Here is a 25,799-nt window from a genome sequence, read left to right as displayed (position 1 = left end):
AGTGATCAGCTATGTCATTCAAACAGTGCATACAGTATGTAGGCCTGTTTGATATAACAACACAATGAGGAAAGTTGAGAATAGTAGTAGAGGTGTGCGTGAAATTCCTTCAGTTGTCTTAATCAATTGTGCTGCCTCCATAAGTTTATGTATGTAGCTGGGGGTGAACCCACCGTCCGCTAACTGAAAACAGATGTCAGATTCTCCCTTCACACTGAAACAGGAGTGGAGTGAGGTTGTGAATGGGGGATGGTGTTGGTGCTATCATGAGCTGGGGTGGAGCTCACTGAATGAAAATCCTCCTGTGTGTTGTGCATTGTAGTTTCACCTGCCAGGTAAACATAATAACAGGCAGGCGGGCAGCCAGGTATCGTTCCCTCTGGCTCTCAGTCTGAACTCGTATCTTCAAAGTGCTTCAGATAGAGGCTGCCAGCCAACTGTCTCAGCTTACTAGTGGCTGCATCTAGCCTTCAGCGGTTTATCAGCGGTGACGCTCACGAAGTAGCTGCCACCCAGGCCAAACCTCAATCCCATCTTCCCTTTGTGTCAGTGGACGATCTGTGAAACATGTTGCTTATTACGATTATTTTGATTCATAATTTAGTCTATAAAATGACAAAATTAATGCCATCACAAGTTACCAGAACCCAAAGAGATTCTTCAAATGGCTTAGTCCGACCAGCAGCCAAAAAAACCCCAAAGATTCATTTTATAGTGATATGAAACAGAGAAAAGCAGCAAATCTTAGCATTTGTGAAGCTGTAACCTGCAAATGTTTGGTATCGTTACTTGATTTATACTTGATTACTTGAGTTTTCTGTCAATCGACTAATCAATTAATCGTTTCAGCACTATCGCACATAATAGACAGGACAAGAAACTTAAACCAATCAAAACTAAATGTAGAAAATAACCAGATGAGAATAGGTGTTCCAGATTTATTTCATGATCAGAGAAAAACAAAATCTTTTTCCATATGAGTGCATTTAAACACTTAACTGAGCTCATGTTCAGTTAAACTAGCTGTGCAGATGCTTTTTCGGTGGGAAAATAGAATGAATAAAATAGTTGAAGAACGGCCATAGATAATAGATACAAAAATAGATGACAAGGGAGTCTTTTAATCAAAACTTCACATTATCCACTTGTGAACGAACACTTGAAATTCTTCTCATACAAACAGATGCAGCTTGACGAAAATAATTTCAAAAGCATAGAAACACTAAATGCCAAGGAAAGGCACTTCACTAAAACTTGAATACAAGACACAAAAATCTATCTTTTTTTTTGACATGTACATATCATGAATGTAATTTGCCATGGAGCGCCTTCAAAAATGAAACCGTTCTAACAAAGAGTTAGCATTGTAGATTAACAAAACACACACACACACACACACACACAGTTGTCAAAGATCCATTAGGAAAATACAGCATCAGTTTTGCAAGCACAAAAGCATGTAGGAGCTCAGTGAGAGAAAACAAGACGACAACCAACACATCCTAACTTGGGAGTGTTTACCGACATCAGAATCAATTACAGCTCTATTGCTCGATTCTATTGACTTGATAGAATAACAGTCTTGATGGTTTATGTACAGCGGCCGTCTCTGAACTGCATGTCTCGGTCTACCTGACGCCGGGGTCGAGCTCTGACCGAATCACAGAGCTCACCATCATAAATTCCTTAGCAGTCTGACAGCATCTTCAGTGCCTTTCCCTCCAAAGTCCACAAAATAAGCCCTAAATTCCTGTGCTTGTCGGCCTCCTCTGCTTTGCCCTGCCGTCGGCCTACAGAACAGACAAGCTCACCGAGGAGCAGTTGGTTGCAGATATTTTGCTATCGGTGTTTTTTTTTTTTTTTTTTTAGTTGTCCCACCTGCTCTTTTTACGTTTTGGTGGATCAGGGACGGCGAAGCTATCGTCCCCTCTGTCTCCTCTGTCCCCCCTCCCCTCCCCGCTCGCCCTCTCTCCCCCATCCCTCTCACTCCTCCACTCATCTCTGTCCCTTCTGCTTCCGTCTCCGTTGCGACTGTCGCCGTGGCGGCCGCCGCCGTGGCGATCTCGGTCCCCGTAGCGGTCGCGATCTCTGTCTCCGTGGCGTTCCCGGTCCCCGTGCCGGTCCCCGCCGCCGTGCCGGTCGCTCCTGTCGCTCCTGTCCCCGTAGCGGTCGCGATCTCTGTCTCCGTGGCGACCTCTGTCCTCTCCGTGCCTGTCCCGGGAGCTGTCCCTCAGAGAGGGCGGGGCGGCGGGGGGGTAGCTGTGCTGCGAGCCGGTTTGACTGGCGGACACTGTGCTCAGGGAGCCGGCGCTGGCAAAGCCGGCCATCTTTGTCCCGATGCTGAGAGGCGGTGGAGGGGCCATGGACGCGACGGCTCCCCGGGAGCGATCGGAGCTGTCGGCGGCCTCTGTCGGCACGGAGCTCAGACTGCCGGCGCTGGTCCAGCCTGACGAGCTGCTGGACTTGGTGGTGAGCTTCGGGGAGACGCTGGACGCAGCCACAAAGTGGTTCTTATACTGGGCCTGGGGACGAGGAGACATGCAGAGGAAGAGATTAGAGAGGAGACAAAAACATGATGAGATGAAACTTTAAAGGCGCAATTAGTAAGATTTTTACTGGCCCATAGCACACAATGATCATAATCTGTCTGTAGGGAGTTGAAAGGGTTATTGATCAACACCAATGACCCAACCATTACTTTGCCAGGTGCTGAGATTTCGGTCTTTCAAAACACTTCCTGGCCAATACTCTTCTTTGGAATAAACACTCCCCACCCACTGGAGTGGGAGAACATTTCCCAACAAATATATGCAGTATGAAAATAAAGTGAAATTATAACAATAAACTTATCTGCAATATATAACAAATGAGAAAATATTAACATATTTGTTTCAAGTTGGAGGTGAAGAGAGGGCTACCTGGAAGGCTTGTTTCATGGCTGACATGCGGTCTCCCATCGCCCCGGTGGCTGGTTTGCTGTAGCCTTCGTAGCTAGTGGAGGAAGACAGCAACCCGCTGCTGCGTTCCTGGAAAGAAAACCGAGTGTTACTGACATCAAGAGGCTCTGAAGTTCCTTCATCAACTAATACCAATACTAGAAAATCGCCTCAGTCTCTATGTCTATCTCCAGCTCTCTGTACGGACGCATAGTCTTTGTACCTTCTTTTGTGACACATCTGAAAACAAATTTAATAGGGAGCTAATAGTGGGCCTTCAAATCTATAATGTTACTGTGTGAATTATGTATTGTTTTGACATTACTGTTATAGTCTAGTGCCATTTCAATTCTTCAGAGTGGACCTTAATGGAGCCTGCAGTGCATATCTTTCCTACATTATAGCTAATGGTTTGTTCCTTTCATTTTATACAGTCATCACTATGATTATGACCACATTACAAAAATACATAGAACAGATTTACACTTTTAATTTTTAACTCACAGAGCTTTCAGCCCCCAAGCCCGGCCTCTCTCTGTACCCCAGACCGCCTCCTCCGATGTTCAGCTTCTTTCCTTTACCACCCTTGAATCGGGATTTCCTGAACCAGGGATTCTGGGAAAAATATAAATTGAACAAGGTTAAAAACATTCACTCCTAAAAAGCAATGTGTATAGGAAAGCTGTTTTAGGGCCGTTCTAATTTATCAATGTATTTAGTTCACCTGCATGGCTAAATCCATCAGTTCTTTGGTAACGCTTTGATTGGCTCCCTCCAGATTCCGGACGAGATCACCAGCGAATGAGGTGTCTTTGTTGGTTAGAAGGGTGTAAGCCACGCCCTTTTCTCCAGCACGACCTGTTCGGCCGATCCTGTGTGTGTGTGTGTCGATGTCTCTCGCCACATCATAATTCACCACTGTGCGAATGGATGGGATATCCAGACCACGAGCTGGGAAGAACAGACACAGGAGGCAAGAAAGGTTTAAATGACTATTGATAAAACAGGTAGTTTTGGTCCTCAGTTCTGATTGGCTGACAGCTGTCTGAAGCTGTTGTAAAATACCCAATTAACGCACACCTTTGACTACCGAAATATCAGTTTGTTGATTTATCAGGCTGATTTTGGCCTTCTCTTAAAAACTGGATTCAGCCAATCAGTGCCGTCAATGTCCAATGTGATGGATATGATGCAGTTTGTTTGGTTACATATTTATTGTAGAATTTATCAATATTACACTGGTACAACTGATTCTAATGCAACATTTTGATCAGATCAGAACATCATCATCATCAACATCCTCATTATCACCACCATGGGTTTTAGTGTCCAACGGTGTTGGTGTCAAATGCTGTTCTCAGGCTTTTCCACCCTGCTAAAAATAAGATTCTGGGGGAAACACTAAACACTTGGCATGAAAATTGTCAAATTTGACGATATTTAATATTGGCACAAAGTATTGGCTATCGGCAGCTTCAATCCAAAAATATTGGTATCAGCCTTCAAAAACTTGAACCCTAACTGTTATCGATTAAAAATAAAAGTTTTTTTTTAACATTTGTGTTCTTGCTACTGTTGTTTTATAAAACCAATAAGCCACAAAAGTCTGTGCTTTACAGTGATTTTTAAAACAGCTCAAACAGTCACCTTCATGTGTGCTCACCTGCTACATCAGTGGCCACCAGAATGGGCAGATTCTTCTTCTTGAAGTCAGCGATGACCTTGTTCCTCTCGCTCTGGTCCATGTCTCCGTGCAGGAGGCCCAGGCTGTGGCCCTCCTGGGTCAGGTTAGCGGCCAGCTCCTCGCTGTTGGCCTTCTTGGTGACGAAGATGAGGACCGAGCCGGACGAGGTGAACTCAACCAGCCGCCGGGTCAACCACGTCCATTTATCTGCCCCGCTGAGCAGCAGCTCCACCACCTGGGTCACATCCTCATTGGCCTGGTGAAGGAGGAGGATAGGAAAAACACAGCGTCCACAGGTTTCAGCAAAGTAAATTTAAGATTTTTTTAAACCGTTTAATGCCAGTTTGAATAAACTCAGGAACATTTTTGCCACAAAATTAAACAAGAGAAGTGATTAAAGTAGACTCAGTGTGACTGAGATAATACAAAAATGTTAATTCCAAAATGAGATATCCACCATTTGAAAAAACAATAACAAAAACTACTGCTCGACATAAATGTAAAGCATGCTACAGGTTACTATTAAAAGGTGCTATGTGTAGCATTTTTAAGCATCAATATTTCATTGTCAAATAAATTGTGAGACCACGGTGTCAAAATTAATATCCGTAAACAAAAAAAGACCATGGTCGACCCAACTGGTAGCCTTCATCTCACACCAGTGGTATTGTTAGTGCTAGTGTTTCTCAAAATGAAGACCACATTTCCTATAAACCCTATTGCTTCCTGTCACAAAGATGATGTTGCCATTTTTTACTTCTTCAGTCTTCTGTCTTTTCTGAAGAGGATAAACATGTTGGAAGTTATTTTTCCATCAGCCTTTCACTTCTTCCACCATTTGTCATTGCGAAAAACTCTGAAAGCTTTAGCTCAGTTTGCTGGTAGAACAATGCCCTCTTCCTGTTTTGTGCCATAAAGCAATCCTGCAGATTTCCCGCCAAAACCGACCCAGTGACACACAATGTAGAATACAGTGTAGAGGCTGGTAGAGGGTGGCAATCTTCCCTACGATAGTCTCATTTGTTTACAGTATATATATTATATATACTATTTGTATACAGCATATTCATATCTATATTAATGTATTAGAATTAATGCAGTACTGATTTATTGATTAAAATGCTACATTTAGCACCTTAATGTTAGGAATAATCTTAAGACCTTTGCTTGCACAATAGTTCAAAATAGTTTTTGAGGATAGAATCATCTCTGTTTTTGAAATATTGTCAGAGACATTTTCATGTAGCTACAGTGTTGAAGATGAGTGAGGCCACATACCTCTCCAATGTCTCCCTGCACCACACGAATGGGATCTATCAAGATGTCTCTGGCCAGCCTCTCTATCTTCTTTCGGAAAGTGGCGCTGAACAGAAGGGCTGCGAGGGCAATCATGTTTAGATGTACAGAAAATGCTTTGTAGTCCAGCTACTCATGAAAACAAAAAAGACAGTCATAAGACTTGTGGAGAGCCACTTACTCTGTCTGTCTGGGCGGACGTGGCTGGCAATAGATCTCACTTGGTATTCTAAGAAAGAAAAGGGAAAAAAACAGTAAAAAATAAAACAGCTACAGTGCAAAAGTTAAGTTTTTGTTGCAGAATTTATGATGCCAACCCACCGAAGCCCATATCGAACATGCGATCTGCCTCGTCAAACACCAGGTACGTCACTCTCTGCAGAGACGTGGCCTTCTTTTTCACGTGGTCAATCAGACGACCCTGTGTGCACACACATAAAATCAGTATAACTCACATTTGTGGCAGTGGTAGAGCGTGAATATTCTTCTTCTGTGGCAGGTTAAAGAACTGAAAAAGTCAAAGATACGTCATCCACAGAGAACTGGACCTCTCCCTTCTTACCGGAGTGCACACCACAATCTCTGCTCCCTCCTGAAGAGCCTTGGCCTGCTCCCACATGCTGCCTCCTCCATACACCGCCACAGAGCGCAACGAGTAGGCTTTCCCGAAACGCTTACACTCTGCATGGATCTGGGAAACATTTACAGTGATACGCTTTAGTGACTTTCTTTAAAAAAAAAAACCTCTTCTTCACATATATATAGTCTTGGTGGTATTACAGCAAATGTCTTCTATACTTTCACCAAATCTGATCCCATCGCTCTCCATTTCGTACCTGCTGACAAAGCTCCCTGGTGGGGCACACTATGACTGCGATGGGCCCCTCTCCGGTCTCCAGCTCCTTCTGGTCCATGATGTGAACTAGCATGGGCCAGATAAAAGCTGCCGTTTTGCCGCTGCCAGTTTTCGCGATACCAATCATGTCACGTCCAGACAGGGCGATGGGCACTCCCTAAATCCCAGACAGAGGACACGAACAGTATGGCATTATTCAGAAAGGTTTATGGTATCATTCAGTTATGCTGCAGCCTTGAGACGGTCTTGCACTGTACCTGGCACTGAATCGGTGTGGGCTGAGTGTACTCAGACTTGCGGATCTGGTGCATTAGCTGCTCGTCAAAACCGAAGTGGGCAAAGCTGGTGCAAGGTTTGGGAGGGGCAGCACCAGACACCTGAGGATGAGGAAAAGAAGAAAAAGGAGCATGAAACAAAGGACATTCAGGACTGATGTTGTTGATGATGGTAACAGTTCACATGATAAAGGCCTATGCCTCCAAAGAGCATTTCTCCATAGCCGCTGCTGCAGGAAAATGACTACCACTGCAAGAAAAATTGTTAAATAAAAAATTTAATTATATTTTACCTAACCCCACCAAAAGTAAGATCATGTTTACAAATCATGTTTTTTTATCTTAGCAAAAAATATTGTAGTGCTAAAATGTACACCAGAACCTAAAATGGGAGCCAAACATAAAGGGACTTGGGACCAAAACAAAATTACTCAATCACCACTAAAAAAAAATTACTGTACCACACTGCAGTACTGTGGTATTATGTGTATGAATTCCAGGTAAACCACATTTGGATACCGATGTGTGACACATGTGTCATGGTCTTACCCGCAAATTGAGTTTGTGTCTCAACTCCAACACTTGAGTTGCTGTCAGGTTGTTCAGCTCTTCATGCTCATTGTAGAAGTTCTTCTCAAAGGGGGGATAATCAATCTGCAAAAAGATGACAAAAAAGGCAACAAAATCACAACAAAATCCCTAACATTACCCACAATAAAAAAAGCAGATCCATGGTTAAGACAAGTCTCAGCTCTGTGTGTTTCTCAGCCGTACCTCAGTGTGGTCGATGGGAGGAAGGGGCATGATGATTTTCTTGGTGGTAGGGGCAATCGGGTTCCCATCACTGTCATAGTCGATGTTCTCGTCCTCTTCCTCCAGCGTCAGCCCAGCTGTGGGATTCTCTGCCATGTAGCGGAAGTAGGCTTCCTGCAAACAGCACAGCATTACATGTGAACCACCGAGCCGGTTTGCTGCTTAACACAGCATCCAGGCACCAGCAGCAGAGAGACACACAAATACCCAACGAGACATTCAGTTTTATAATGAAGGGCAAAATTATTTTTCACATTCTCATATTAAATGCTCTGTCACTCGCCGAAGTAAATCAACAGCTGAACATGCTTTTTTTGTCCCATTGCTAAACAACAAGAATAACATATGCAAGAAAAATAACTCCATCATGATGATGCTAAATGTGCAACCTGCAGTGTTAGATAGAGGGGTGGGAGGGGGAGGGGGGCATTGTAAGATCTGAAAGGGTAGAGGGAATGGTTGGTCTGGAGATCAGCGATGTAGTGGATTAAGAACTTTGGAGGGCTCACTCACTTGTTCATCTTCTTCTTCAATGTCATCACGAATACCCCTGAAATGACAAGCGGAGAAAAAAAACTTCCCTGCGGCTCGTTCATACACTCAAGGTAGCCCACATCCCACTATGACTAAGGTCACTTATCTGATGATATCTAGTGAGCCAGCAAGAAACATTGCTGGATGTGTCACTTGTTGTGCCAGTCAATTGGAGATATTCAAGAAACGATTACTGTATAAAGCCACATCATTACAAAGTAAGCCCTGTCTTAAAGTAGTGAATGCCTATTGCAGTTATCTACCTGATAACACAATGAAAATGGCAAATTAGTGGCCTTATACTGTAGCTCACAAAATCTGTGGGAGATATTTTTTCTAATTCTGGTCAAATAATTTTTCAAATGCATGGTTTCAATTTGAGCACCTGCATAAGGACCTTAGATGAGACTAAAAAACAAACAAACAATTTAACAAAAAAATACATGCAATTGCAAGTCTTACTTGGCAGATTTCTTCTCCTTTTCCTTTTCCTCTAATTTCCTCATGTCTTTGGCTGCTTGGCTCTGGAACAGGAAAAGAAGATTTGTTAGGGAAAACAGCTGGGAAAGCATTTGAATGTGTATTCTATTTTGTCTCTGCTTAACTCTAATTCTCTTCTCACCTCAACCTCTGCCATGAAGGCATCCAGTGGATCATCCTCACTGTCCGAGCCGCCGCCAGACTTCATCTGTTGTCGTGTGGGTGAGTTCTCAGCTGGGATGTATGGCAGATCCACGCTGCTGCTGGACTCCTCTTCATCATCTTCAAAATACCTGGACCAAAACAACAAAGACCAGGGATTGAGAAAGCAATGATTATCACATGAATATTTACACAGTGGTAGTCCTACATTGATCAAACTATATTTTACTCAGATGTTGAATTCTGTGCATATAAAGGTCTATACTCACGCATTTTCTTCATCAAAATTGGCTCTTTTTGTTCCTATCTTGTAGAATGAAGGGAGCTGCTGGTTCTTTCCATATCCTCCAGCTGATCCCGTGGGCCCAAAAGATGTGTGAGATTTCTGAGTCAGGCGGGGTTCTTCTTTCTTCCCTGCACCTCCAAGGGAAAATCCTCCAAACCCAAAACCTCGCTTACCACCTGGGCCACCTTTGTTCCAATTCATAGCTGTGCTGTAGAAACAGCGGGGAAACAACTCAACTACTGGTCTTGCATAGCCCTGATACATGACATGTTGTCACACCAAATACATAAAAAAATCTGTCAATTTAACGTCTGCCTTGCTTATTGGCAAACATGTACCATATAAAATATGACTTGAGGCCATTTCTGAATTGTTAGAAGCCTCTCTTCAATTCGGTACACGAAGAATCACTTTTTTCAGTAAAATTTCAGCTTTTAGATTGGTTTATACTGCTCGTCTTCACTCTCCATGGTCTATTTTGGTGGAAGAAGATAGTGGGAATAACAGGAGAACCAATCCTAACAGTTAAAATTCTATTGAAATAAAGTGCTTGGCGGATTATTCGCATGCCAAATTGAAGATTGGCCACTAACGGTTCATTGAATAGAGTTTCTCTACTATGGAAACAACGGTCCTTTCAACCCAAGATTACCACAGCGAAAGCAGCACAAATTGATACGACCGGCCGTTGCGGGTCAGGTAGAGGAGTAGCCTCATCTCCTGCTGTGAGCTCAATTCAGAAATCTTGCAATTTAATGTGCCGTTTGACAAACATACATACATCGTATCGTAAGATTCCGCGGATAAATTCGGGATACATATAATTTACCAAGCAGTTTTAAATTCAATAAAATTCCAACCTTTAGAACGATTCGCGTGTTATTCAAGCAATCTTCCTCCACCAAAATACACCGTGGTGGGCAGTAGCAAGCAGCGTAAACCAAGTTGGAATGTAACTGAAATACAGTTACATTTCGGTTAGCGGATCATATTCAAAACAAAAATGTCAGTGGACACTATCCGTTCGTAATAAGTCTTAATTCATGTTCTACGTTTGCCGCAAGGCTACCTTTAATTGATAGATTTTTGAGTGGAGTTTGGCGTGACGTTCTTTCCATACAAGATAACTGTAGTAGCTGGGATGAGGGTGAGAGAGGCACGTAACGAGGCTAGCAAGCAGCTAGCTAGCGACTTGCTAAATACCTTCCTGGAAAGGCAGCGAGAGCCTAGGGCTAGCTTGGGTTCGGACTGACTACTTATAAAGTTATCAGTTTGACAACACTTCTTAAAAATCGGGCGTCTAATAAGTAGCTCAAGGCCGCAAAACAGGGCCACGATGTGGGTGTGCGAGGTGACGCTCGACGACTTGCAGTAAATGTTGTTTAGTTAGGGTGCCCTCCAAAAACACAGGCAGTCTATCATAAGTTATTTATGAACTGTGTGTATCGATAATTCCGTTATAGTGATTATCAAGCCGTATTTACCTGTTTACTGATGCTAGTGAGAGCTCCTGTTTTCACAGTTGGACCTCAGCGGTGCTTGTGTCATCAGTGCGCGCAATTTTTTTTACGTGTGTGTCGTCGTTTGTGTGCGACAGGGTGCCTCTCAACCAACCGTAGCGGAGAGCTGTCAAAAACACCCCACTGGAAAGGATGGCTAGCTAACTAAGTTATCCAAAAAACTAGAATTTTACTCTAACCAGACATTGCTGGTCAAAGCACTATACAGGTAAGTTATTAAGGCATTCGTAAATTACTTTCTGATATGATTATTAACGTGAGTCAGGAGGATAGCTAGCTAACGGTAACGTTAGCTTCTAAGCTTGTTCCCTCCATCATGGCAAAATTCGGAGTCGTCCTCAAAATACCGTTAGCTCTGGTAATGACGAAACTGCTCTAAGGTAATTGTTTTACTGTAGCTACTATTGTCCAGTTAACTAGGCAACTGTTCTGTAATTTCCTTGGGCTGTTGAAGGGAAGCTGATGTCGAAAACAGCACACTGACATCGCAGAGCGAGGCACATAACTAACTAGCTAATGTTGATTGGTTTTAACCACAGAATCAGCACTGCTAGGACTGGGGTATTACCATCACCATTCAAATCAACGTTGTTGAATGATATTGACTGGCTGGTAAACTCTAGGTTACCACAGATTGTTTGATAATATTGTCATAGGAATAAGTATTCATATCGTATCGTAAGACAAAGAAAGCTGATGTGTTGGCCACCGTAGAAAAAACACAATTGATACAATTTCACATAATCAAACTTCTGAGTATCATTTAGGGTCTACAGATGAAAATGTGCACATTTTCATGATATTATTAGTATTCTGTCAGCCATCTGGTGTAGTAGCGGTGATGAGCATGATCAACCAACCAGAAGCGACTTTTCAATGGTCCCAGCAGAAGGTGACCAAGAAAGCCCTCCATCCTCCTCTTTCACAGTGGTTCTGCTTTTCTCCACAGATATTCCCTGGATGTTTTTTTTTTTTTATTATAGGTTACCCATTCAACAGGATCCATGTCTTTTCTTGTAAGTGATTGTCAAGCACTACTTACGGCCATTATTTTAGACATATACTCCATCACTGATTGTAGGACAGCTTTCTTAGCTCAGATTGCAATCAGCCAGGCACAGCATTTAGCATCACTATCTGACAATAATGTGGAGATATATTTATAAAGCTTCTTGTAATATATATGTGCTTAGCAGGGGCCAGGTTGCCTTTTCACCAACTGATGTTTGTATATGGTGAGTGCTGATATGTGCCATTCTCTCTTGTGTGGAGATAACATCATGCAAAGCTCCATTCAGAAATCTGGCAGTCTAATGTGGCCTTGCATATCAGCAAACGTTCATACTTCTCATACCTTTTATGAATTGTTAAGGTCCACTGGTAAATTTGGCGTACATATGATCCATCCAGCAGCACTTATTTAAAAAAAAATTTAACTTTAGAATTGGCTCACATGCTTTCTACGGCCTACCTTGGTGTATTTTCGTGCTTGTGGGAATGACAGGAGAGGCAATTTGAATTTAGGCTAACAATTCAGAAAAGGACGTTGCCATTTTCTAAGCGATATGTATGACAATAATAATAATGATAATAATAAACTTGATTTATATAGCACTTTTCAAAACAAGGTTACAAAGTGCTTTACAAAACAAGATAAAATCACCAACAGAGTTTAAAAAAATGTCATAAAACATAAGAGTAAAAGTAGGACTAAAAAGTAAAAAAAAAAAAAAAAAAAAAGCTAGTGGACCCTATAAGGGCCACATTGAGTTGTCAGATTTTTGAATGGAGCTTGCAAAAGGATTAGTGGCTGAACGAGATCAGCAATCCCATTTAAGAAACTTTTAAACACAGCCACACAAGTTAGATAGCCGTTAGAATGAACCATCATTATTCAGAAGCTTCACATGTGATCATGTTGCTGTGGAACCTTTCCTTATTCTCCTTGCATTTCTCTCTTTTTTTTCCATGTCTGTAATTAACCCTCTGTGTCTGTCAGCGTTGGGTATCAGAGAAATTGAGTGTGGAGAGCCTGCGGGATTTGGAGTTATTTGGAGGTGAGGTCCGAGGCAAGCCAGGTTACACTGAAAGGGTTCAACATTCCCAAATCTCTGCTTACACATTAGGCCCTTCATCAGCTGTATGACTGTCTGGCACAAACAAAAAAAACATTCAGTTCCAATTGAAGCTTTGCTCTCAACGAGTGATTGCTTTGCTCTGCTTCTAACACATCATCCTTGAATTACAATTTGAAATTTTTCTATTCAGTCTGTCCGCTATGTATTCCCTGTCTTTCAGTGTGCGTTAGCTTCATTGTTTCTGTGTGCTGCAAAAATTTATCAGAGTACAGAATTTATTAGAGACAAAATCAGTCGCGTGTTAATGTGTCCTGTGGTCTTGTCACACAGAGAGTCTGTGCCATCGTAACTAATGCTTCTTCTGGCTGTGTAAAAAGTGTAAAAAAAAAAAAAGGTTGTGTGATATTGATTGTTTGTGGCTGTTAAGGCATCACGAATTGCGGAAGTGTGTGAACACAGGCGGTAAACACTGCAGCGAATCCACTGATGTCGGAAATCCAAGAGTCTGCAGGTTTTCCTTGCAACCAACCACTACAGCAGCTGATTTCACTGATTAGCACACCTTCAAGCAGAGAGGGAGCAGATTATTAGTGAAATCACCTGGTGCAGTGATTGGTTGGAAGGAAAACCTGCAGACTGTTGGCCCTCCATGGCACATGATTGGACGCCGCTGGGTTATGTTGCTAATTTTGTTTGCGAGAGAAGGACTATTGTCCACAAACTGCTGACTTGAAGCTGTTGTTCATACACGTACTGACTGTGAAATCAGCGTGAGACTACTGAGTGAAGTCACTAAACCTTTTGCACATTGCCTGTCTGTTCAATTCAAGCGACTGGGATCTTATCTGACTGTAACAGTTACAACACATACAATTATTCATCCCTGCAATCTCACACCTATTCCATTCCAAGAGGCACGATGGCAGGAAATGTAGGACGATAATTCTTGTCACACCATGACTCAACATTTATAACATATTATTCTGATATAATATTTCTGGCAGAGAGATTATTGAATGTCAGGTGTTAATAGAAAGGATCTGGGGTGGTTTAAGCTTTGTTTGCAAGCTTCGCCTCATCTTCATTTTCTTGCTGGCCTATCATTGCATAATATTGCATGTTTGTTCAACTGTATAATTTTTGTTTTGGCTGTGCTCTGGTCTCATTGCATTACATAATATTCTGAAAGAACATGCATAGGGTCGCTGGTTTTTAGCTAGATTGTTTTTCATTTCTACATGAATCTAAAGTTTTGCTTTGCAAATATTTCATCAAGGCTTTTATGCAGAAGAGAGCAATTTATGAGGTCAGGTAGAATTCATTTTTATGGCCGCAAACGAGGGAGAGGGAAGTAATGCAGTTTAATCACATTGATTTGACTGCCATGGCGAGTTAATGCCAAAACTGTCTGTATTGATAATGCTGTATCCCTTTGTGGATCGTCACCTTAAAGACTGAACTGCTGGTTTAGACAAATCCTATTAGTGATTGAGGGAGGCCAGGCAAAGGCCATCTATCACAGTCAGTCTGCAGCAAGCTCCCAAGACGAGACGCTGCACCTCCCAGTTGAAGAGCTGCTCTAAACACAGATCCTTCTCTTGTTGTGTGTGTGTGTGTGTATGTGTTTTTATGTCATTGATGTGGTTTTTCTACCCCAGAGCAAGCTCAGGGACTCTCTCACAGGAAAGTAAGTGTGGTACTCCTGTCACTGCTTTATCATCCCCCATGTGCCTTTTGTGTGTGTGCGTGCATGTGTGTGTGTGCGCACATTGCGAGATTATATGTATATATGTGAAAGAATTCACCGGCCCTGAGGCTTTGCACTTTTAATGCATGAGCTTCCGGTTCATGACACCGCTGCACATGCTTATCGCTCAGAAGGCCATCCCACTCACCTCACTTCTGTTTCTGTTGGGGAGGATGGGGAAACGGTAGAGCGTACAGTCATGATGATAATATCCCAGGAGGAAGACAGAGAAAGGGGATTGACACGGGGCTTCCTCACAGTGATATGAGAAATATCACTATTTTTATTACTGGGATTGTACCTCTACCTGTAGTTTTCTTTCTAAGAGAGAGCACATAATCCTCTCGTACAGCCTGTCTAAACCGTCCTGTCTGAATCCTCAGTGTGCGGTTAACACGCTCTGCTCCAGGTAACCTGCACTGTTTTGGTTCGTGGCGTCTTTAGTCCCTCACTAAAAGTCTTGACTAATTTTTGATTAAACCGTTCTGTGTTGTGAGTACTGAGCGTTTGCCTTGCGACACTCCCTGTCTGTGTCTACGGCCTGTTGTCGAATTGTTGGTGGTTTGGTAATGTCACACTTTGCAGATGGATGGAATGGATGGAGTTCCATGTGTTCAGCTTTGGCAATGCATGGCAACCCCGTCTGAGCCTGATCATCATGGCAACTTCTGCACTACCCACACAATTAGGATGGGAAGCCTTGTTAAAATCAGCGTTGATGAATGTTCACTTGACCGGTGTACTTCAGATGGCTTCCACAGCATGTCTGACAGTGCCGCTGTGCCAAGTTATAATGTAAAGTGCATAACTTTACTCAGAAAGCCGATGTGTTGCCATGGCGAAGGCATCATTTGGCTGAACATCCCACCTTTCTGAGTCTCATGCACTGTCCACTCATGAAACAACTCTTGCTTTTATCTGTGACAATGTTCTCAGAGTTGAACGCGTCATCTTAGGCTAAAATTATGCTCCTGGACTGCACTATGTGCACTGTCTATACACTAATTCTTTGAATGCGCTTCTCCACACTGGTCACCATGGAAACACCCCAAATGCTCATACAGCTTGCTTTCTTTTTTGCACCAAGGAAATAAAATGCTATTGCTACTGCCGCCTGCCCATTTCCATCATTTGAATGGCTGTAATTTGATGGAATTCAGGAGTCCTCACAGCCAAGAATAATATGTTTTCCTACACACGAGTGTGGGCCCTAAAAGAATTTACAACTAAACGCATAAAAGCAAAGGCTATTCATAGGCCATACTCGGTGATTACAGTTTTATTTTATATTTCTTCGATTTCTGCACATGGACAACAAAACCTACTATTTGTAATGGAAATAATGCTTCTTTTAAGAATTAACAATGTTATTCCTCCAAAAATACTAATTTAACTATTTTGGGCCATAGGAATAACATGCAAATTCTTATATTGAGTTGTATTCTCCTTGGAATGGACAGGGTGTTGGAATATGTTTTGATCACTAGGCCTAGATACTCACTTGTATTTGCTATGATGAAGCATTTTGCCAGTGATGGTTTGATTGACAGTACGGTTTTGTGTTACTATTGTCTACTACTACTATTGTCTAATTCCTGTTGTTTCTTTGGAAAGTGCAGTGTGTCATGCTAACACACCTTGTTTGGGTGTCTTTTAAAGGGCACAGAAATCACTGCATGTGTCTAGACAGACTCTAATCTCACGTGTGCACTGGCATTCAGTGGCTTACATCAACAAAGTCTGATTTACGGGTGACATGAGTGAGTGATAAATAGGATAGTCGACAACGTCCACTCTCCAGTAATCCACTCAGGCCCACATAGCCCGTCCTTGGCTGATCTTGCATCAGTCATCACGCGTATGACCAAGCCTCCGGTAGTCACTCTCACAAGCCCTTTACACGTGTCACAGCCAATCTTCATCCACTCTGTCTCCTCCCCTCCACCTCCAGGCCCATGAGGACAGCCAGGAGAGCCTGACCTCCCTCCCACGCCGGGACACCATGGGCAGCTTCCTCCCTGACAGCAGCGCCTACGAGCTCCTCACCGTTATCGGTCAGTGAAGTCCAGAGACACGCCCCGACTTTAAGCCAGCCGTGACTTGGCTGCTCGTATCGATGCAAGACACAGATGTTTTATTCAGTTTTGATAAGCAGTAAACCATGAGAGGCTGTGGATTACAGTCATTTTTAGAACAGCTAAGAGGTGATGTTAGGCTTAAAACCCTCTTAGCTCTTCTAAAATCACATTTAAGTGCAGACTTTAAGTGCAGGTCCCGGTATAATTGATTTATCAACAGCTTTTAACATTATTAAGCCAATCAGAACTGAGGGCCAGAAAATAACTGTTTCATAATGACTGGTGTTCAGTTAATTTGACTTGAAAGTGTTTTATAATGAAATATGTGTCTGTGTGTTAGGCCGGGGCCTGGAGGACTTGATGACTGTGAACCTGGCCCGGTACAGACCCACAGGGGAGCATGTAGCCATCCGCCGGATCGACCTGGAGTCCTGTACTAATGACATGGTCACATACCTGCAGGTCTGCATCGTTCTTCCATCATCCCTCTGTCATCCCTCTGTCCCATCAGTCTGTGTCATTCAGCCTCCTATGAGTCTTTACCTCTGTGTTGTCAGGGGACAGAAAGCTCTCCTCTCATCTCATTACTTCACATTTGGGACTAGTTATGTAACCCTCGTGTCCGTTCTCTGATTAACTTTCCTGTCTGCCTGCTCACCCTTCTATGCCTAATTAGATTCAATATCATCGGATCTTTTTCTCAGTCAGCTTGACTTAACACGGTGTAATTTCCCTCCCTCTGCCTCCCAGGGCGAACTTCATGTGTCCAAGCTGTTCCACCACCCCAGTATTCTGCCCTATAGGAGCATCTTTATAGCTGAAAATGAGCTGTGGGTCATCACCCCCTTCATGGCTTATGGTAAGGAAGAGACCTAAACCAACACAGTGACGTATTTTACCAAACAAATGTACGTGAACAACAACAGAAATGCCTTCATCCTTAGACCATAGCTTTCTCACCATCATCTGTGTGTGATAATCTTCCAGGTTCAGCCAGAGACTTGATCAGCACCCATTTCACTGATGGTATGAGTGAACTGGCCATCGCATACATTCTGCTGGGCATGCTCAAAGCTCTTGAGTACATCCACCACATGGGATATGTGCACCGGTAAGGCACACATATATACCCCTAAATAGGGTTAGACTGATATGGGTTTTTGAAGGCAGAAACCAATATTTTTTGTATTGAAGCTGCAATATTTTGTGCCAATTATTTCAGTATATTCAGTGTAGTATTGATCTCTTGGCTGTTGAATCAGGGAGGCATCTCTCTAAAAGGCCAATATCGACAAACCAGTATATCAGTCTAACCTTACTTGTAAGCACAAGTTTAACCTGATATTCTGTGACGATCTGGACTGGAAGTTGTCTAATTGTCTGTGGTTGCATGCAGGAGTGTGAAGGCCAGCCACGTATTGATCTCAGCAGACGGACAGGTCTGCATGTCGGGTCTGCGGAGCATCTTCAGTCTGATCCGTCACGGCCAGAGGGCCAAAGTTGTCCACGACTTCCCCCAGTACAGCGTCAAGGTGCTGCCCTGGCTCAGCCCAGAGGTGCTGCAGCAGGTACTGAGATCACCCACATCCCAGCTTTATACCATGCTGGATTAACACTGTGTCATCCCCAGATCAATATTAACATTAATATTAATTAATGTTAATATTAATTAACATATTAATTAATACTCTGTTTTGCAACAGAGTTCTTACGTTTATATTTCTTCATGCTACATTTAGCAGCAGAATAAACTGAAGCATGAAGTAGAAGTGAAGCAGTGGTAGAAAAAAAGTTAGGTGTAATTTCAGATGTGATTTTTGTCTTTCTCAGAACCTGCAGGGCTACGACTCTCGGTCAGACATCTACAGCCTCGGCATCACAGCCTGTGAACTGGCTAACGGACACGTTCCCTTCAAAGACATGCCAGCCACACAGGTGAGCAGACACCTATTGACTCCCTACCTGTTCTGCTATCCCTCATCATCTGCTGAAAATCATTTATTTATCTGCACTCATATTGAAGAGTACTGGGGGAAAATTGCTGGAAAACAAAGTTGATTTTTGGTACTCTGCTTGAAAAAGATCCTCAGCCTTCATATTAAAGGTTCCCGCCAAATAAAGTTGTTTAGTGTCCTGACCTTTGCTGCTTGCAAAAATATTTTGCTTAAATGAATCGATGATAAACCTTCCCCAGTATCTGGATGGCACAAGATAATATTTTGGCGTCTGTTGTCATCACTTAACAGCTAAGTTGACCAAGATGATATAAATATTTATGGCAAAAATTCATAGTATACATCATAGTAAGTAGCATGTATATGGGTGACCTGGCCTATCTAATCCCCCCTCCCTTCCACAGATGCTGCTGGAGAAGCTGAACGGGACAGTGCCGTGTTTGCTGGACACCACCACTATCCCACCGGAGGAGCTGTCCATGAAGCCGTCCCGCTCCGGCGCCGACTCCGGGATCTGCGAGGGCCCCGGGGCCGGAGGGGCGCGCCACTCCAACGGAGAGCCCTCCTCCTCGTCGGCGGGACACCCCTACAGCCGGACGTTCTCCCCACACTTCCACGCCTTCGTAGAGCTGTGTCTGCAGAGAGACCCGGAGAAGAGGTGGGCCAAGCTCCGGCTGCATGTTCAGCATTACACTGGACATCATGAAGAATCCCCCATTGAGGATCAAGTCATTAATTTGTTTCCCTTTTTTCTCCTTCAGACCGTCTGCCGCCGCTCTCATAGGCCATTCCTTCTTCAAACAGGTGTGTAGGATATTTAAGTAATCCTGACATCACTTATGAAACCATCATACATAAGACAAGTGTGGGAGGCGGTTCTATACTGAATTTGTATGTAGTTGGCATCACACGCAGCCATGAGGACCACTGAATGCGTGCCCTTGTAGCTGAAATAATCGCTCCCAGCAGATGCCGGTGCACAGTTTGGGTAATTCCCCACCCTCAAAAACTCCCTCGAAATCTCCTCCCACCCAGAACGTGAAGGAACAGAAACCGTCTTGCTTCAAAGCCTTCCACATTGCCTCGTATATTTCAGTCAGAATGAGTAACACTGTTGTTGTTCCCAGCCTGTAACTGGCTGCTTCATTCTGCTGAGATGACCCAGATGCTAGGATCCGTAGAGCCACAACCAATCTCCCTGACACTCCAATGGGGTTCATGTGGGTGTTTTGGTGGTGAACATATGGTGCGATCCGATGTAGGAGGTCAAACCTGATTTGGTGACATCTGAAAATAATGAAAGTGCTGCCTCTCATCTGTCTAAATAGGAGGTATTCACCTGTTCCTCTCTAGTCTGGTTTATCGGGCGCACATACCACAATCTTTTTCTCTTCCGCAGTAAAAGTACATTTAAAATGTCCTCTGTCAAATCAATATCACAGTATTGCAATATCGCAGTATCCAGTAGCCATCTTTCCTAAACACACAAAACAGCCAGAAGTATCCAGCTGGTTACCATGGAGATGACCACTGACAGCTTGTGTCACAAGCATCTCCCAATACTTTGAGCATGAACTTTTCCTAAGACACCTGCCGACACTTGTCTTATAACCATAGAATGTGTTTTCAGAGGTGAATACTCCAAATGTTTGTTTTTTGGTCTCAGATCAAGCGCCGGCCCTCGGACGCCCTGCCGGAGCTGTTCCGGCCGGTGTCGCCCATCACCAGCTTTGAGAGCTCCCAGCCGCAGGACTCTCCGTCTGGCCTGGCCAGCCTGGAGTCCGGTCTCAGCCACCTGGATGTGGACGACTGGGACTTCTGACAGTGGAGGAAGCGTCGGGCAGACACTAGAGAAGGATTTTGACGGGAAATGCTCTGAGGAGACCGGGGACTGGGTTTGTTTTTTGTAATGGCTCCCTTGTAAATAATTCAAATCTCAAACTAAAAGGAGTTGCTCCTCTCGGACAGACAGAGTTTAAAAGCCAGCAGCCATCTTGCCTCTTTGATGTCTCTCACAAGCTTTCGCTCTTCTATAGATATGCACAAACTCTTGCACTGACTGCCTCTTTGTCTCTCACACACACACACCCCCGTCTTCAGATTGTACTCACTCATTACAAGCCCCTTGGAGCCAAAGCAGGACAGGACTCCTCTATCCCTCTTGCTGAGGTGTTAGAGGACAGTTCATGGATGTAGATGCAGCTTTGTTATGAAGATTCTCATGAAAGGGATCAGTGGGAAGCTGCTAAATCCTCAGAGGGGATACTCTACCTCGTTTGATGTGGCCTGTCTGCTCAGTGAGACCACCATAAGGGGACACAACTCACCCAGGCCGACCCAATTAGCCTTGTCTACACCAGATGGAAGGTAACAGAAGTTTGTCTCGAGGGACGACTTGTGGACAGCATGTGTACGCATTTCTTAGAAGCTCTCTGCCCGTGTTGCATCGTGCGCTACATCTCATGCTTTAAGCATCACTTTTGTTGCACAGGAGTTAAATATAACATCTGTTTATTTGAACCTTCAGAACATAGACTGTGTATTTCCTGGACTTTACTCTGGGCAGTGTTACATTACAGTGAATGTTACAATGGTGCTTGTTTCGTCTGGTTGCATGTAGATTTGAGAGAAAGGGCAGAAGAAAGTGTTGCAAATGTTAAAGTTGACTATTTTACTTGACAATAAACATTGTTCACTTTAATGTCTCGAGTCAATGACACCAAGCAATGAGGCAGTAACAATCTAAAAAAGTTATTTTATTCAAAAATTTTTTTCACTGACAAAGGTGATGTACTGACAACACAAACACAAAAGGGAAGGGTGGGAAAGGGTTCAAATTCACTTAATCATCCTCATCTGAGGGTGGCTGGTCTGTCATGGCCTGTTGTTTCTGCATCTTGGCCATCAACTCTGAAATAAAGGAAAAAAATAATCAAGAACATTCAAGGGAATCTTGAAGTTGGATTTATAACATGAATTTTCCAGAAATAGTTTATTTCCCCATTCAACCTCCCTCTTCCCCCTCTAAAGGTCTTCAAGAGATGCATCCTAAAAAAGGCTTCTGTTACCTTTAGCGGGGTTGAAGACACCGTTGGTCTGGGTGTTGCACACATAGCAACGCTTGGACTTGCGGTAATGCTGAAGGGCGCAGGTCTCACAAAAATAGTGCCTGCACCTGGGAGACATTTGTCTGGTTAACACATGGGTAACTGGTAGCAGAAGAAGAAGACATCCCGAAGAAACGGAGGCTTACTTTGTGATGATGGGATTCTTGAAGGAGCTCCTGCAGATGAAGCACTTAAAGGGCAAGTCCTCCTCGTCACTGCTCACCTCGTAGTTCTCCTCATCTAGATATTAAAAGCACAGCAGTGTTTGGGGGGGGTACAGGAGATATGGATGCAGACACGGGAAAAGACTCGTGCGTCCCCCTCTGGAACTCACCGTTGGCTCCGTATCGGCCCTCGTCCAGCTCCCTCTCGATCTGCCAGCCGTGCTTGTAGTCCGATCGGTCGTGGAGGAACTTGCAGCTGTCTGATGGTGAAGAACACAGAAGGGAAAAGTCAAAATATATACAGCTTTCACTCTTCAAGGTAAATATTATTCAACAGGAGACTTATAATCTTTTGTACCCACCTCCAAACCCACAGAACCCGGTCTCTTTATAGTCTTTGCAGATGTCCGGCTGGTAGTCCCACCTGACTGTGGCTCTCAGGTGTTCAGGGGCCCGGATCGGTCCTTTCCTGTTATAAAAAAGTGATGTATATGTTAATAAAGCGCTAATATTAACTGTCAGAATTCGTCCAGGAAGCACATGATGAATATGAACTCCTGCACCCACCTGACCATGCCAGACGATGCGTTGCCCATGGTGGTGTCTTTCGGCTTGATGAACTTTTGGTAGTTGTTGATGCCGCGGTAGATTTTATCGTCCTCTTTGCCCGTCAGCTCCTGGTGAGAGGAAGACAGTTCATCCAGCAAAGAGGAAACTAGCTGCCAAATTATCTGGCAGCTCTGGAAAATGGCAAAATGGCATCTGTGTGTTTGCACCCAGAGCATCTGCTGTTTCAGAAGAGGGGGATGGAAGTGCATGAAAAGAGCAAATATCTACTATTTCCCTAGAGCTGCCAGGATTGATGTTTTCAAATTCTGCAAAGCAACTGACGCACTAGTGCTGATTTTATTTTTTTCCACCAAGACTGACGTGACTGCCGGATCCATCTTGGTAAACAAGTCCCAACCGAGAGAGCACTAACTTTGGCCAAATTAACTGTGTGGGGTAAATGTTAAATTGCAAAATCCAGATGGTTAAACAATTAGAGAATTTGCCCAGATTCATGATAAAGTCTCACAAATATAAATGAGATCACCACAGCCCTTTTTGTATAGAGATGACTTCTAGAATACAATGAATGAAAAACACAGCATCTAATCTCTTACCTCCTGGATTTTCTGACTCCTCTCAAAGATGGCCTGGGCGTCCTTGTCTCTCTCGGTGTCCAGCTCATACACAGCCGTCGCTCCCATGTCTTCCGGCCCCTCGGGTTTCTTTCAAGACAGCGAGCAGGAGACGGGGAGAAGAAGGTGAACGAGGTATTTGAATATTAACAAGCCTTTAAAACATGCCGGAGTATGAATGTACAAAACAAATAGACAACATAGCAAGGGCCAGCAGTCAGACAAAATAAAACAGAGACAGAAAATAATTTTAGACAGATTCCCAACACAACCGCTGATAGTTTATGGTACTGGTGTATTTTTAACCTCAATCATCTAGGCAGTTGGGGGTTAAGTGCCTTGCTCATGGGCACTTTGACAGTAGTTGCTGAAGGAAGGGGAGAGTGTTAAAGTCACAGGGAAACGGCATTTCGATGGTGTTTTACGTTTGTAATTCCACCAGAAGTGTGACCAAGTCCACTTTGCTTGAGTCCCAAGTCAGTCACAATTCTTGAGGCACAAGTCTCAAGTGTAAATGTAGAACACCAAGTCAAGTCAGAACAAATCAAGAGTCCAGTATCAATTTAATAAGACAAAAGTATCTTTGTTGACTTTTCAATGCAATATCATTTTAACAGGATAAAAACTTGGCAAGTGAATCATGAGTTTGATTTCTATAATCAGATTCAACCTAAAAAAATTAAATCAAAATTTAAATTCAGTCGTCTGGTGGAACAAAGCTTTTACACAAAGTCATTTACACAAACAGAAGATCTTTGGTCAAGACTTTAGAAACATTTTCAAGTCATCAAACTAAAAGTCCCAAGTCAAGTCTCAAGTAACTAAGACTAAAAAGTCTAAACGTCTGACTTGAGTACAAGTCGTGACTCGAGTCCCTACCTCTGAATTTGACACATTTCTGGTTGAAACGGGATGCTGGATTCATACACAACAAAAAACTGTTTTCCATTAAGCAAAAGTAATGGGATTTTAATATAAAAATATGAGGACAGAAAAATGTTGCTATATTTTTTGCCATTTCATGTTAAATAGGTTTATGTTATGATATGAAGAAGTAGCTAACAAGGTGAAAAAATCATTTTTCATTTCATTGTGACTTTAATCATTCACTTTCCCCAAACCAGCTGGGATTCAAACCAGCATCCCTCCTGCTTCTCTACAGCCTCCCCACTAAAATATGACATAAGGAGTCTGAACTCACTGCTGACCGTGTGGACTTGTAGGCAACTGTGATCTTCTTGTCCTCTTTGTCCTCTTCACTTTCACTGGAAGACACAGCCTCCTTCTCCACTTTCCTGGACTGGACAGGGGAAAGGTGAGTCAGGCTTATACTTCCAAATAAATGCCTTAAAGAATACCTTAAAAAACATAACAAAATTACCCTCTGAATCATAGGATTGACTTTAATGTCTTTCTTTTGTTTTCTGACCACAGATTTGTGGTCCTCGTCGCTGTTGCCATCTGAAAAAGAAATCAACGGCTGGTAAGGAACTACAAAGATGCAAAGGACACACACACACACGTTTGAATAACTATACTTACTTATACCTAACCTAAACCCTTAACCTAAGTACTAACGTTAACCCTAAACCACGCCCCTTGTGGAAGTGAGGACCGTCAAAATGTCCTCACTTTGGAATATCTCCCCCACCAGATGTCCTTGATGCTAGTTTTAGTCCTTATAAGAATATAAAAAGTACCAAAACACACACTTGCACCCGATCAAGCTAACTGTTAGCTAGTTCTACTTCAGGACCGACAATACAGCCGAGAGGTAAACAACAGCGAAGCAGCCCGGGGAGTTAAAATGATGAGAAATCATAAACATTAGTTACATTTCTACCTTTATCGCTGTCGCTCGCCTTTCTCTTTCGTCCGGAGAATTTTTTTGTTGATTTTTTGAAGAGGAAAGTGCAAGTAGCAGCTTTGGGCTCCTCTGACTCCGCCATCTTCCCACCGATGTGTAAATATAACCGATGTTATCACGGCGCCCTCTGGTGGCTTGGAGCCGGTATCTGTGAAGGACACGGTCCGCCGCCTGCTGGTCACCGAGAGAATTACCGATGCCTTTAACGCATTGATTCTATCGATTCTTATTTCCTATTTAGTCAAGACATTGCATTTCTCGCTCATGTCATTACAAACACCTCTTGAGATATTTTCTCTAAACATTAAATGGATTGGAGAGCGGCGGTCAGCATCTTCTCGTAGAGGACACCAGGTATTTTATGCTGCCTTCAGGTGCTGTCGGAAATATTTTTATTACGATTTGAGTGTACTGTACGACGTGTTCTTGGAGAAAAGGGAACGTACAGTATGGAAGCCGTGTCAGCGAGGGATTGTAAAAGTGGTGTATTTTATTTGTAGCCTATTCTATTAAATACATTGCATTTCTGTACGATTTTAGTTGGCGCACATACGCAACAAATTTTGGCTGACAAATTAATTGAAAACATCAATTAGCCTACATGCCTGATGCACATATTTTCCCTCTTCATTCTGTCTGCAGCACAAAGTAGCTCTGTGCCACTTGATGTCTAAAACAAAACAACAGCCAACAAGAAAACTAGCCTACTTTTGTTACATGATCATTTTTTATAATATTTCCGACGGGGCATATTTAAGACTTCATAGCTAGGAACGT

The 25,799-nt window shown here is 43.2% G+C and overlaps 3 protein-coding genes across 9 annotated transcripts; 1 reads left to right on the top strand and 2 right to left on the bottom strand.

Moving 5' to 3' along the window:
- Positions 1–922: 922 nt before the first annotated feature.
- Positions 923–10,868, bottom strand: ddx42 (DEAD (Asp-Glu-Ala-Asp) box helicase 42). Of its 3 annotated transcripts, none has more exons than XM_071900911.2 (18): positions 10,807–10,868; positions 9,306–9,525; positions 9,017–9,167; positions 8,857–8,918; positions 8,374–8,410; positions 7,822–7,974; positions 7,597–7,701; positions 7,030–7,149; positions 6,753–6,929; positions 6,479–6,607; positions 6,238–6,337; positions 6,098–6,145; positions 5,899–5,996; positions 4,600–4,876; positions 3,661–3,887; positions 3,441–3,551; positions 2,919–3,026; positions 923–2,522 (listed from the first exon to the last, which is right to left on the bottom strand). In XM_071900911.2, exons 2-18 carry the CDS (start codon positions 9,521–9,523, stop codon positions 1,866–1,868), a joined length of 2,778 nt encoding a protein of 925 aa, XP_071757012.2. In that variant the 5' UTR covers positions 9,524–9,525; positions 10,807–10,868; the 3' UTR covers positions 923–1,865. The 3 variants fall into 3 exon arrangements, with proteins under 3 accessions (XP_071757012.2, XP_071757011.2, XP_071757013.2); XM_071900910.2 differs by having other exon boundaries at positions 9,306–9,530; positions 10,807–10,864; XM_071900912.2 differs by lacking the exons at positions 8,374–8,410; positions 9,306–9,525; positions 10,807–10,868 and having other exon boundaries at positions 9,017–9,032.
- Positions 10,869–10,932: 64 nt separating this feature from the next.
- strada (STE20 related adaptor alpha) lies at positions 10,933–21,401 on the top strand. Of its 5 annotated transcripts, XM_071900906.2 has the most exons (13): positions 10,933–11,050; positions 11,792–11,858; positions 12,842–12,899; positions 14,579–14,607; positions 16,619–16,721; positions 17,086–17,207; positions 17,496–17,604; positions 17,733–17,856; positions 18,142–18,313; positions 18,576–18,680; positions 19,105–19,358; positions 19,462–19,504; positions 20,367–21,401. In XM_071900906.2, the coding sequence occupies exons 2-13, from the start codon at positions 11,847–11,849 to the stop codon at positions 20,520–20,522; spliced, it is 1,287 nt and encodes a 428-aa protein (XP_071757007.1). In that variant the 5' UTR covers positions 10,933–11,050; positions 11,792–11,846; the 3' UTR covers positions 20,523–21,401. The 5 variants fall into 5 exon arrangements, with proteins under 5 accessions (XP_071757007.1, XP_071757009.1, XP_078140808.1 ...); XM_071900908.2 differs by lacking the exon at positions 14,579–14,607; XM_078284682.1 differs by lacking the exons at positions 12,842–12,899; positions 14,579–14,607.
- Positions 21,402–21,438: 37 nt separating this feature from the next.
- rnf113a (ring finger protein 113A) lies at positions 21,439–25,110 on the bottom strand. The gene is made up of 10 exons (XM_071909807.2): positions 24,999–25,110; positions 24,537–24,616; positions 24,357–24,455; positions 23,138–23,245; positions 22,539–22,648; positions 22,334–22,440; positions 22,142–22,231; positions 21,954–22,047; positions 21,769–21,875; positions 21,439–21,610 (listed from the first exon to the last, which is right to left on the bottom strand). The coding sequence occupies exons 1-10, from the start codon at positions 25,102–25,104 to the stop codon at positions 21,543–21,545; spliced, it is 969 nt and encodes a 322-aa protein (XP_071765908.1). The 5' UTR covers positions 25,105–25,110; the 3' UTR covers positions 21,439–21,542.
- Between the last annotated feature and the right edge of the window lie 689 nt (positions 25,111–25,799).

The sequence above is a fragment of the Centroberyx gerrardi genome, chromosome 7, assembly GCF_048128805.1.
Source record: "Centroberyx gerrardi isolate f3 chromosome 7, fCenGer3.hap1.cur.20231027, whole genome shotgun sequence".
Taxonomy (NCBI): Eukaryota; Metazoa; Chordata; class Actinopteri; order Beryciformes; family Berycidae; genus Centroberyx; species Centroberyx gerrardi.
This window is presented reverse-complemented; position numbering and strand designations above follow the sequence as displayed.